Genomic DNA, 13,439 nt, shown 5'->3' with positions numbered 1-13,439 from the left:
GATTTATTCCGCACATTTGATTCTGTTAGCACAGACCTCCTAATTTCCGCACTGTGACCCCCCCTAAAGAATGGCCAGAGATCCCTATTCATTCGAGCAAGTAATGTGTGTGCTGAGATCGAGTCTGTCCCCAATGCAGACTCTCCTTAATTAGTTGAAAACGGGAGCCCCGCACTAAAGCATGGTGAGACTGTAATATGATGAACTCCCTTTGTTAAAGTGTCACCATAAATGTTCCTGATAAGCAAAAGCGAGAAGGATCAAAGGAAATAAGCTTCTCAATTTCCTGACTCGGTCTCGTACTTTTCCTCACCTAGTTTTTTTTCCCTTAAACAACAGACCCGACAATCCGTCCTGTTCCTTGCCAACGGGAGTTCGGAGGTCAGCCAAGCACTTGGAAATAATTGCGTATTAATATCCCCCTCAAAAGGCTTATTCTAGGCTTTCCCCCCAGATGACAAATGTCTTTATAAATTCGCATTGAGATGACATCCAATTTTATTTTTTTCTTGGTCACGATCCTACAGCGGAGTCTGAAACCTAATCTGCTCTGGAGTTGTGTCTGAAAGTGTCCCTTTACAAAGCCTGCACAATCCGGAATGGGATATCTGCTCCTATTAAATATTTCTCAAAACACAACATAATCAGCTTCCTCCTTCCTCCCCCCCCCCCCCCCCCCCCATACCCAACAGCAGTGGCTGGCGGGCGTCTGGTTTGCTTTCTAAGGCAGGGTTAGATGTTTTCCTTCTCTCGTTGTTTGTTATGACTGAACTGGGCCTGTGTTTTGGGTTGGGCGCATGTTCGTATCTGTGTTTCAACTCCGTTTTCTTTGATAAGGCTACAAGACCAGAAGCTGCACAGTTGCAACAGTTTAAAGATTTGCATGTTCAAAATCTTGTGTGCGTATACAACATAAAATTCGGTTCTATTCTTCAAAATTGATTTGCAAATCCAACCTGGTTTTTAAGTTTAAATGTGAGACACTGTTTCCTTTTGTATCCGCGCGGTGCAGCCCGAATTGGGACAACCTGTTGGCGTGTGCTGTATTAAAGTTTACTGTACTGATCTCCCATATTCAACCAGCAACAATGCGACGCGAGATCCCCGCACAGTCTCCAATCCCCAGTGTCCACCTAACATCCAGCTAGACTCAGTCCCTCAGTCTTGTCCTATGGGTGAGTTTGTACCTGGAATAGAACATCGCTATCTGCACTGCAAAACTCCCACAAAGTCAGGATGGATCTGATCCTCGATTCACATCATTGTGGGACCCCCCCCCCCCAACTTGGAAGGGGACCTTTGATACAGAGTCACCTCACACACCCGCGCCCCGCATCTGGGATGTTCCCTCGGTCCTGTCACCTTTCATCGAAAACTCGGTGCATCAGACAATCCCGTGTTGCCTGAGACATCGAGTCAATCGATTTACCAGGACCGCCGCACTTCCGGCTAAACTTTGGGGGCAACTGATCCCGTGACTATGGATTTACGAAATAAATAAACGGTTTAAAATTAGAAATCGCCAATAGCGGAAAGAAGCCCAATGTTATACAGAAGCTACATTGCCAACTCTGGTTCAGCGAACCTTTAAATAAACACACATCACCTTTAACACCAGGGGATTCTGGGTAAGGCACAGCGGTTTTTTTTTAATTGTTCAACTTAAATTCCGAAGTGTGACTCTCCCAATCTGCGATGGATGGCATTTCACCATCGGATTGAAGTGCTGGGTCACTTTATTATTATTGTTATTATTTCATAAATTTGAGAGAGGATTTAGGGTTTTGCTCCGTCCCAAAGACCTTTCAGCTTTAAGTTCTGGGTCCTATATGTTCTTTAAAATCCTTTCCATGTAAATTGCAATGAAATATAGAAGGGGTAAGAGGGAAAGCCTTGATGGGAAAGGGGAGGTTAATCCTGGTTTAATGCAGTGATGCAGCTATAGGACCGAGCTGTGCTGATTGTGTTATCTCTGCCCAACATTTGTATCTCACTCAATTCCTGCAGCCAAATAGCTGGGAGAAAGTGGAGATGTATGGACTGCTGATGCCTCGGGAAAATATGTTATTAATATCTAAATAACGTTGCCATATTTGAGCTAAATCTCTCTCTCTCACTCTTTCCTGGTCTTGGATGAATTCGTTTGAAGTGCAGTCCTATCGGGCTCTCTCATCCTCTCTCCTCGTTATGCCTCCTCACTTCTGACACATGAATCGTAGATAGTTTAACTCATGCAAAATATTAAAAAATACTCAATTTCCTAACTCAGACTGGTAAATTATTCTCTGTCCCTTTCTTTCTCTCCCTCAGCCTTTATTCCTTTCTCTACACTTTTCTATCCTTTTACACCCTCACTTGCAATTATTCTGATTCAAATCATATTATTGGTTTCGAGTTTCTTTGCTCTGATCTCTCTCGCTCTCTGACTCCCACCATCCACAAGGTACAATTCTCGCTATCGTTTCCCTAACCGGTTCTCTCACCTTTGCTGTTTCCATCATTCCACCCTCTCCAAACCTTGCCCATTGCCCCAAATCGTTCCCACATTCTCTTTTTCCAGTTCGTTGAACTTGAATCCCTCTGGTTTACGGTCTTAACTTGTTTTCTCTCTCGTCCACTCGTGTGTTTATTTATGTAAACCCCGACTAGTAAAGTATTCCGCGCTGGTATTTACTTTAGCAATTGCTAGCTCAATGCTGTGCCTTATTTGTCTTCGCTTTCTCTGACAAGTGTCATTCGTGTGGCTACTATATCCCTTTCTTTAATTGAATATGCACATTACAATGAGTTGTAGGCCCGGATAGTTTGACATTCCTCTATCTGTTCCCTGGCCTCTATTATTTCAGCTGATTCCCCTCACAAACACAGAAATCCTCTCTACTTTCTGTTTGATTAGATTCACAACTTCCAGGTGACCCTCCGGTCTTCAACTGTCTATTGTAGCCTCTCTCTCTCTCTCGTACACAGGTTGCTGGTTAACTCTCTGTAGTCAGGTTACCGGATAGACTCTCCTATCTCAGCAAGCCAAAAAAAACGCCTCCAGGTGTGAAACACCCACCCCCCACCCCTCCCCAAATACTTTAGTGGGTGTCTCCTTCATTTTATTCATATCACTCCTCGTCAGCTCCCTGGACAGAGTATAACCTGCCTCGCACACGCGGTATCACTCTGCTTTGCCAAATGCAACTGGCTTGTCCAAATGTTTACATGATCGCAAAAATCAACACCTCCCCACTCCACGACACACGGCTGTACACCGAACACAATCACAAACCTCCTCACCAAAAACAATCGCCCAGCCTATGTTTCTAAACTTGATTCTCACTCAGAATCTCCAATCGCCAATCTCTGAAACTACCACACATTAATTACACTATCAGATTGCTCCATTGTTTATTCGTCTAAAGCAAATTTCTCCCGCTTAGTATTGCATTGATCTCTATTTTTTGGCCATTGTTCGTTACACTTCCATTTACCCATCGTTTTTTTTCCAACCCTTTACTTATCACCTAATTTAATTCTCCTGTGCTGTCGATCTATCGCCCATTTATAATGATGCACACACCACTTATTGTCCTAACATGTTGCAGATGCTCGCAATCGTCATCACATTTCTACTTTTATTGCACATCGATGTCCCGTGTCGCGCAGATTGCAATAATATCAGAAAAATTCCATAGTATAAAAATCGTCCACGGCAATTTTTTTCCAGGTCATGCCGCTCGTTTACCGTTTCCTGATAATGTAGAATCTGTCCCCACTCGAGATATTTTTGAAGTCGACAATTCATAAATAAATTGAGAGGGGTGTTGAAGCAGGAATCTTCCCCCAACCCCCCGCCCCCCGTGTTAGCGGCCAGAAGCCCAGTGTCGGTGGATGAACTTTATCTCAAGCACCCATTCATCGTCACAGAATTATTTTGGATTGCAACCATCTCCCTTTTAAATATACAGTTTTGTTTTAACAAGTTCCCTTAACCACACAGTTCGCATTTTCAACATTTATTTCCAGCACTGGGTGACTGCTGTCAGCACGAGGTCGGAGGAGCATGTGACAAAATGTTAAATATGTCCTAAAAATATATAAATTTATAAAAATCTCGTACTATAAAAGGGAGCTGAAATCTGGCGAATTTGTGCCCGGAGCTACACAGAGCGAAGCGTTTAAAGATGAAAGTGCGAGAAATAAAAGAGCTCAATTTAATCTGCCTTAAAACCCTTCAACATAACGTTTGTGCTTAAAAGTCCCCACAGTGGCTGATTGGGGCTAAATACACTTCTAACCATGGCTAGGAGCTATTACACTCCTCGGAAACACAGCACCTCATTCACACAGCGGCGTTTTCATTACTTTCTATAATAAGCCTTAACATTATTAAATGTCAGAGAGATGAGAGAAAAAGGAATAGTCCAGCAAAATCGTTGCTTAAAAAAGAGAGAAAAGGCATTAGAACCTCGGCCCCGAGTTACCGCAGTAAAGACACAAATTAAGTTAAGATATGTTTGGGTTTCCTGTCGTTCTGGGAAATATAAATAATCATACAAAACAAATCGCTTAAGGAGACAGGGCCATATGTTGGGCACTTTCTATCCAGCTTGTATTGTAGGCAAGTGTTGAAGAGTCAGGATAACAAAAGTTGTCTCTAAAGTCCCTCTTTTAAAAGTTATCTGAAGCAATAGTCGCAGATATTGCGCTGGGGTGTGTGGTTATTAGGTGGGTGTTAGCTGGTGTTGTCGGTGTTAACATCCACGGCTGTTGAACAAAGCGCGCGCAGTTTGATATTTTGAAGATTTCTAAAAACAACATTCTGTTTAGGTCTCGAGATGAATATGGGCGAAAATATTTCACCTCACGAATGGTTTAAATTAGAGATCTATACGCTAAAAAAAACCCCACAAAGGTCGTCAGCGGTTTAAACATCCGGTCGTCTTACTAGACTTAATTTAGAAAGTAAAAGAAAAGTTTTTTTTAACACTTCCACTAAAAGTGTATTTATAAATATAAACACGATCGCGTCACCCGGGCGTCTTAAAGAAACAATCCGTCTTTTCGCTGTCACCCCGCGTGGGCTCCAGCTCCTCTTTACAGGCTGGTTGTAAAACGGCAGCACGCGGAGGCTCTCTTTCTCAAATGTTTTAACATTTTAAACCATATATTTAAATGTTAAGAGTCAGAGCTTTCGGCGAGTGCCACTAGATAGTTACATATCACTCCGCAGAAATTTCACCACCTCTAAAACTCACTTCCTAAAACTTGAGGGTAAGTTTAAGAGAATGAAAAGTTTTTGAAAGTTGGAATTTGTTAAATCGGCGACTGATTTTTTTTTTAACTATGAAAGATTTGCAAATTAAACTACATTCACCAGAACCATTAACTAAAATATAAACAAATAGTCAGTAAACATTTTTTCAGTTTACTTTGGCTGGAGGGAGATTTATAAAGCCCACTGTCTTTCATGCAATGAGTGTCTATAATCAATTAAAACCTCAGTATAATCGCTTACAAAATTATACCGTTCAGAATGTTTTCCAGACTTTGTTCTATTGAGATTTTATTTATATATATAGATTGTTTTAAATGGATCGAAGGCCAGATTCGAGGGGTGCGGGGTACGCAAGCAAACAGCATTAAAAAAAACTCAGGACAAGAACACAGGAGGGTGATACATTAAAAACATTCTAAGAACGGATTAAATAAAACTTGGCAAAATAATTAAAGACTTCACTATATCAGGACGGTTTGAAAAAACCCAGAAGAGAAGTGTTTCCTCGTTTCCTTCTTATGTGACTCCCTCTGCGATATACTAAAGGTTTATTTTTTAAATTTGATTTAAATGTTTAAACATTTAGCTTTGAATGGTTGGATTCAGAAGCGGACGGGGGCAAACTGCACGGAATCTGCTTCCCAAATGAATATTGACTGTTTCTAAATGTTTAAAAAAAAAAAATCGTTTTGTACCTTCAGCCAGTTATTCTTTCCCAATAATATTACAAAACTCTTAACAGCGGGGAGGGTTTGCATTATTCATGTGATTCCCCATCTCCATTATTTCCTCCCTCGCTCTTTTGTTCTGATATTTTTTTCCCCTCTCGCAGGTTTTTTGAATGAGAATGTCGGACTCTGTCGCCTCAGAACAGGCTGCTGTCTTTCTCTTTCTCTCTCTCTCTCTCTCTCTTCGCCTCTGTTCGCTTTTGTATTTCAGCTTTTAAAACATTTTCAATGGACTCGATGCTCTTTGTACTCAAGTTCATCTCCAAGTCTGGAAATGAGTCCGTCTTCGAGAAAGCCCTTTGTCAAACGCAGTAGAAATGTTTGAACATCTCGTTTGACAGTTTTTTGTCCTCTTTTTTTTTAAAAGAGGAAAAAAAAGTGTTTATTTGAATTTTCCCGAGTGGCCCCCGAGGAATTTAAAGAACAAGTGGTTTTTTTTTCTTCTTCAAAGTTTGACCACGAATAATCTCGAGTTGGTACACAGGTCAGCGGCCGAGCTTCACCCCATCAGCACTTAAATGATAAACCGATTGATTCAACTTACGGGGAAGTTTGCATGTAACGCGCCAGATAATATAAGGGGAAAGAGCGGAGTCAAGGCCCATGTGTGAGGGACGCCATTTACTGTCTTTAATTTAACCAAACCAGCCACATGCATGAAACCAAAGGCAAATATTCGAACTTAATTTCCATAAAAATCATATCACACCATTTATTTCTGATTTCCCCAAGAAACAACAGCATTACTAAATAACTGCAAGTTAATAAGTTTTCTGATCTATATTTTCGGGCCATATCCTTTCACATTGATCCCCTGAACGCTCCAATATATAACCTAACGAAGTGATAGTGTTTGTGTTTTTTTACTCTCCCCCCCACCCCCCTTGTCTGTCCCTTGATCATCAGGACTGAGTAAATGTCCCATCTCCTCGCCTTTCATCAGCCGGCCGCACCGATCTCCCTCCTAATTGTTACTGATTGGCAAAGCGGGCAACTGTCAGCCGCGGTTTCAAGGGACCGTTTAAGAAACCTGGAGAACGATCTGTCCACAACACAAATTAATTTAAGCACCAACAATACTTTCCAGCAGGCTCTGGGGTGAATCATTGATGGCTGCAACCTGCCAAAGGGGGACGCCAGCAGTTTTCCACTTCCTGCACCAAAGCGTTTTACACTTGGGACCGTCTCATGGGTCGGAAGTTTCCGATTTTGGACAGAATGTTTACCCAAATCTACAGTAACACTTTCGGAGCCCAGCCACAGACTTGTTAATGTAACAAAATAACTCACTATTTCTGTGAGGGAAGGACAGAGCGGGCTGACCTTGCTTGTTCTTTCACTTTACTACATATTATTTTATGTGTATATAACAAAACATTGTATAGAGAATATGTATATATTATATATTCTATGGAGAATATAAGATAACAAACACGGGGCTGTGTGTGTGTTTGTTTCTAAATTCCGAATCCATTTCTGATTCCATCGTGAAACAAAACTCTTGTCAAGCCAAACCCAAGGTAAATACCGAGAGCCGATACTGAGCACAGGAATGCAGGCGGGGGGTCAGGTGCAGGCGATTGGACGTGTAGAAAGCGTCCTGAATAACCCCGCTCGCCCTATTAAAAAATGACGATTCAAGATGCAAAATTAATTTTTCATTTTCAAAATAAAAAGTTCTCAATTTTGTAAAACAAAAAAAATGTGGTGAAATCCAGACCTGAGCAGGGAATCCCGCTCCCCCACCCCCTCCCCCCTCCCCAGCTCCCACCCACCCTAGAAATCGGCGGAACGTCAAGACCAACTCAACTAAACCCCAGCGGGAAAAAACAAGCGTCAATGTTACCTTTCTCCCCGAGGATTCCGTCAATACTATGTTTAGTCTTTCTGCCCCCTTCTTCCTCTTTCTTCTCCATTTCTTCGTCATCATCTCTCTTTCCAAACTTGGCTCTTAACACCCGACTGATGGAACTCACTTTCAAAAGAAAAAATAAATAAAAGAATTATAAAAAAAAATAGGAAACTTTGAAAATCGACAGTTTGGACGGTTTTGTTTAAGTGTCGATTCTCTGTGTCATAAACCTTAAACAAATCCACCCAAGCTACGCCGATTCTTTACATGTCTCCTGGCCATTTAAGGCAATAATTTAATAATTTCGGATTAAAAAGTTCTCTTAAAAAGTTATGTAATTTGATAACATTTAAAATAAGCCGTGGTCGTTTTTTTCTTAATATTAGCTGTTGATAAATTCGATCCTTCTCACTAATGACTTTTCCTGATGGCTGTTACTGAGATTTTTTTTTTAACCAGAAAGGTAAATCTGAAAAGTTTGTGCCAGTTAATGGTAAAACTCCGGGTCTCTGAGGGGACGGGAGAGTGTTGGGACTGTCCCATAACTGTAGCTCCCCTTCCCCACCCCCCACCCCCCAGCCCCCATTCCCAGCCCCCCTAAACCTGCCAATTTCGAGTCAATTTCATTGATTGGAATAGCAACCGATTGCCGGCGCTTCGCTCCCAGGGGTGGTGGGGAGATCGGTGAAACCCACCGCTGTGGCCCAACCGGAAGAAAGAAAAATGATCACGAAGAAATGCTGCAAAAAAAACACGAAAATGGTCAACAGACAAAAAAAAAACCCAGAATAATTTCCGCCCTGTCCTCGGTACCGAATTCTAACATAGGGCCCCGTGGGGTGGCGGTTCAATACAACCAACCTGCAAAACAGTTTAGCTGAAAGTGAGCGTTTATATCTACCGGCAGCGAGCTGCAATAGACGGTGATTAAATTGTCAGGGATAGTTTTAGAGATGAATCAAATTGTGTGTGTGTGCTTTTTTTTGGGCACGGGTGTCAATTTTGATGAAGTTTAAGTGAGAATTGTAGCAAGCCCAATGGGACACAGAGGTTTAAACAACTGCAGTTTGTGTCGCGGCGAGGTTCTGCTATCCCTTTCTGTCTCTCTCTCTAATGTGGATGGTGGAGATCAGTAATGGATCCCTCTGTGTCTTTCCCTCTGACAGGTGCCGCATGTGCATGCTCAGGGCGCGGGGGCTGTCGAAGCGAGAAGTTCCCCTCACCTGAAGGTACGGTGCTCCTGTCACATATCCCGTCTTTCAGTAGTTTGTCCCTGATCTCCCAACTAAACATCCCCGGGTTTTCTCTCTTGTATTCCTCGATCTTTTTCTCCACATCAGGCGTTGCTACCTGCTTCAGGGGGGAAAAGACACAGAAACAGACACAGAAACAGACACAGGCACCGACAGGCACAGACAGATACAGACACAGAAACAGACACAGAAACAGACAGATACAGACACAGAAACAGACACAGAAACAGACAGAAACAGACACAGAAACAGACAGAAACAGACACAGAAACAGACAGGCACCGACAGGCACAGACAGATACAGACACAGAAAAACAAAAAATAACTTTTAATTTAATTGATGTGAAATCACAAAGTAACTTAAAATCAGAACTTTTCAATCCATTGTTTGTGAATCGCTGAAATTACTTTAAACATCCACATTTGTTTGAATTCCAATAATTACATTTATTTGCTGTGAATTGTTGTGTTTTGTCTAATTGTGAGTAAGGACAGTATATGAGGCCATTCCCTTCTCCGCATTTTCCTTCCTCTTAAAGACGACTTTCTTTAGATTCTATTTAAAGCATTTTATTGATTGTGGTGGTTTCGGTCAGTGATTATGCTGATTTATGTCCGACTGTGAATTCACGTTTAAACTGAAACTCAGTGTCGGATTCCAGTTCAGCTCGCCCTGCTCTCACCGCTGTTACTGCCCAGTTTTATTCAGAAACGACTCTTTCTGTGTCCGTGTCGCTGTGAGGAATGGTGATTCTGGGGTTTTTGTTTGCCCGTGTCTCAAACACGAGCTTGGCCGGGACACTCGCTGGTTTAAGTTCATAGTTTTGCTCCCGTGTTACCGATTTGACGGAATATCCGCCGCCTAGGGGGGGGAAGCCACAACAAACATTTTAAGGAAAGTTTCTTTCCCGGAAGTTTTGCAGTAAGTTTGCTGCGGGAAATAAATACAATGGGCCAGCGAGCGGGAGGTGCAGGCAATGACTGAAGGAGACGAAGAGAGGGTTTGGACTGGGCAGCGTGCTCGCGTTGGCCGCAGTGGGTTTAGGCCTGTTGGAAGGGTTATTTTTGTGCTGTGATTTAAAATAAAATAAATGCAATTTATTTTTATTATTGTTCATACTTTTTCTACTTGCACCCTTCACCAGAAATCTCCAACACATGTTTGGCACTGGGGGGGGGGGGGGGGGGGGGGTGGGTGAGTGTGTGTCTGAGACAATGTAAAGTGTAACTTCGGAAACCCAATTGTTCTGGTGTCGATGGAGGAGAATGCTGTGAAGATTGCGATGATTTTTCTCAACGTCTCTCTCTCGAGAATTGCACACTCCCCTCTCCTCCAACTCTATCCTGCCTTTATTTCTTGCTCCTCTGTGTCATAATTCCGACCGGTCAGAGGATCGCCTCGGCCCCGCCGTTTCCTCCACTCACCCTGGGCTTGCTGCCTCCGATGGCCCCAGGCCGGATAGAGCCAGTCTCCTGATAGCGGCACAAGATTTTGGAAACGCAGCCGTGAGAGACTCGCAACTGCCTGGAGATGACACAGGGTCGGATACCGTGATGAGCCATTTCCACGATTTTGTGTCGAATATGGTTCGGTAAGGGTCTGCCGTTTATAAACACTCCGCCCAGCTGGTTAACTCTCCCCTGACCCAGAGGCGTGGACACTGTTTAGAGAGAGAGAGAGGGAGAGAGAGAGCGAGAAAGAGAGAAAAAGAGTAAAACATGTCACCAGTAGCACCAGTACCCAGTGAGCACACGGTATCTGTAACTGGACTGTCAACAAACAGTCTCAGGGTGAAACTGCCCAATAGTGCAGCTGAACCCACATCTCCATCGCCTTTATTTTCACACTGGTACTTTAATTAGGAGATCTTATTTCCCCTGAAGACTCCTGGAATCTCCATCAGCCCCTAAGATTGTGATAATTGTCGAACAGATGAATGCAGCTTTTCAAACAGGTGTGTGTTACTGGCTTGGCTCCAGACTGAGCTACACGAAGTTAAGGAACTGCCCATCTCCTAGGATTGTTTAAGTGTAATATTAACCTGCAATGTAACCTTTATCCTATTAAATATTAGGAAAAAATACTGAATTAAACTTCAGTCGAGGGGATCACAAACTCCGGTGGAAATGGACACAGTTTCAGCCAAACAGCCTAGAAATTTAATCAGGCTAATGTAATTAAACCTCTAACTTTTTTAACAGGACTGAGGATATCCGGCCATGCAAGGTTTACAAACCTTTCTATAGAATTGAAAATAATTCTAATTTAATACATTCGCTCATTACAAATCGGGACGACCTCTCTTCAGAGAAATGTCTTCTTTTCCAGTTATAGGTTGAACTCCGCTAACGAAATCGGCTTTAATAAATTCGTTTTCCAAGAAAGGTTTGCTTGCTAAATGAAGTGTGTTAGTTGTATTTAATGGGTAAAAGGCGAGACGGAATAAAAATACACAGAAGCCGGTCGGGAGCGAGCATCGCCGCTCCACCAAGCAGATTGGAGCTCTCTATTTCTTAATCTGAATCAGGCATTGCTAATTTAAAGTAATGATGACCAACACATGCGGTTAGCTGGGACACGACTCATTCCTCCCAAACATCTCCAAGTGGCCCATTTCAGCACTCAATAGACACTGGAAACTGTAGCACTTTCCTCCCTCATTATTCTCAGTCATGTTGTGCAAATATTGGTGTAATCCCCCTTATCCCTCTCCTGACTATTTCTTCACTTCAGTGTGCTGAATGATGCACTTCACTAAATCCACCCGGCTTGTGTGTTTTACGGCATGCCTGGCTTGTGGGGTTTGGCGAATTTCTCCTTAATCACGAAATGTACGAGTCGAGAGCAGCAACGAAATAAATCTCCATCCCAAACCCTACAGCAACATCACACTGTGCAAAGGCTGCACGTGCTCGGAAACCTTATAACAAAAATAAAATTAGCAATAAATGCCCAGTACCACTTAATTCAAGATACATTAACGCCTTATGTTAAAACAGGTGCATCAGAACAGAGCAGGCTCCAGGGAAAATAAACCAACTTTTCCCCAACACGGTTAAGGAAATGTTATATTTATGTAACCTCTACTTGTATTTAAAATACGAATCTATGTTTATTTTTCCTCCATCTCGAATTGTTTGTACTTTTATATGTTAATTTATTTCATTAAATTGAGACACACGGTGATCAGGCCAGACATACCTTCCAAAGGGAATCCAGTCCTGCTGTAGTTCTGGCCTGGACTCGGGCGCATCATCCGCGGTACTGTCCCGGTTAGAGACGTCATTCTCGAATCGGTATCGAGACGAATGGTATCAGGGGGGCAAAAGGAGAGATTTGCAAAAAAAAACTAATGAGCGAATCACAAAGTCCTGCAGACAGGGTGAATGGAGTAGCTCTCGCCCCTGGTGATCTGATGCTTGTCAGTCTGTATCCGCCGCAGTTGCTTTCGCCGGCCAGGCTCTGAGGTCTTCCTGAAAAAAAGTTTCTTAGGAAAGTGGGATGAGGAGTTAGAAGACTGAAGGGAGAGCTGGGGAAGCAGAAGTAAAGGGAATCCTTCACTGGTCTGATGTAGCAATCCCCTCCCCAATAGACTTTCCTTGTTTGCTGGTAATTCCCCCCCCCCCACCCCCAACCCCTGATTCTTTTAATGCTCTTTTGTGGAGAGTTTCTACACTGATAAAAGTCTGCAGGAAGCTGGGAGATGTTCAGGCGCCCAAGTTCGGCGCAGTGTGGAGGAGGAGAGGAGTTTAAACTGTGATAGGCTCGGGCTGATTCTTTTATTCATGAGGAGGGTGCGAATATACTGACAAGTAAACGCGCCAATGACGGTGGGAGACTCCGGGCCCGATCACACTCTGTACATTCACTCTTTCGCTGCCTCGTTTTGAACCAAACAGATGTTTTAACATTAAAAAAATAATAATAAAGCGGCCAGCAGTAAAAATAATCAGTGCTAAAAGCTATTCTAATACATAGAAAGACCTCTCCTTGCCTTCTGATCAATGGGAACCATAGGCAGAACCGGCATCATTAACTAAACTTCAGTCTGAAAGATGGGATATTTCAGACTCACTCCAATACACTTTATTTAACAACCTCTCGCACCCAACTGGACAAACCACCGAGTCAAAAAGCAAAACGCCTTGTCTCCACAGCCGCGGTCTGACTTGCTGTCTCTGAGCACCGTTGTCTGATCTTGTGGACAAACACTGGTATTAGTGGCAGATTGTGATCCCTATTTAAGCAATGTAATTTAACATTAACTCGCTTTAATGCTGTAGATTCAGCGACTGAAATTGGGCGAGTGTCAGTTTCCCTGAGGTTCCGAGGGGGTTATACA

At 42.9% G+C, this 13,439-nt stretch overlaps 1 protein-coding gene across 1 annotated transcript in view; it reads right to left on the bottom strand.

The window, feature by feature from the left end:
• The window catches only part of pax7a (paired box 7a), a 273,084-nt gene extending 260,259 nt beyond the window's left edge, over nt 1-12,825 (bottom strand). Inside the window, exons 1-4 of the mRNA XM_085967556.1 lie at nt 12,299-12,825; nt 10,522-10,757; nt 9,067-9,196; nt 7,838-7,966 (exon numbers count right to left, since the gene is read on the bottom strand). Of these exons, the coding sequence (XP_085823682.1) occupies nt 7,838-7,966; nt 9,067-9,196; nt 10,522-10,757; nt 12,299-12,383 (580 nt within the window). The 5' untranslated portion in view covers nt 12,384-12,825. The remainder of the gene's footprint in view (nt 1-7,837; nt 7,967-9,066; nt 9,197-10,521; nt 10,758-12,298) is intronic.
• Between the last annotated feature and the right edge of the window lie 614 nt (nt 12,826-13,439).

Source organism: Somniosus microcephalus, chromosome 25, assembly GCF_052327205.1.
Source record: "Somniosus microcephalus isolate GS21.2 chromosome 25, FLI_Smic_1.0, whole genome shotgun sequence".
In the NCBI taxonomy this organism is placed as follows: domain Eukaryota; kingdom Metazoa; phylum Chordata; class Chondrichthyes; order Squaliformes; family Somniosidae; genus Somniosus; species Somniosus microcephalus.
Note: the sequence above shows the minus strand (reverse complement) of the source record. Positions and strands in the feature narration are given on the sequence as shown.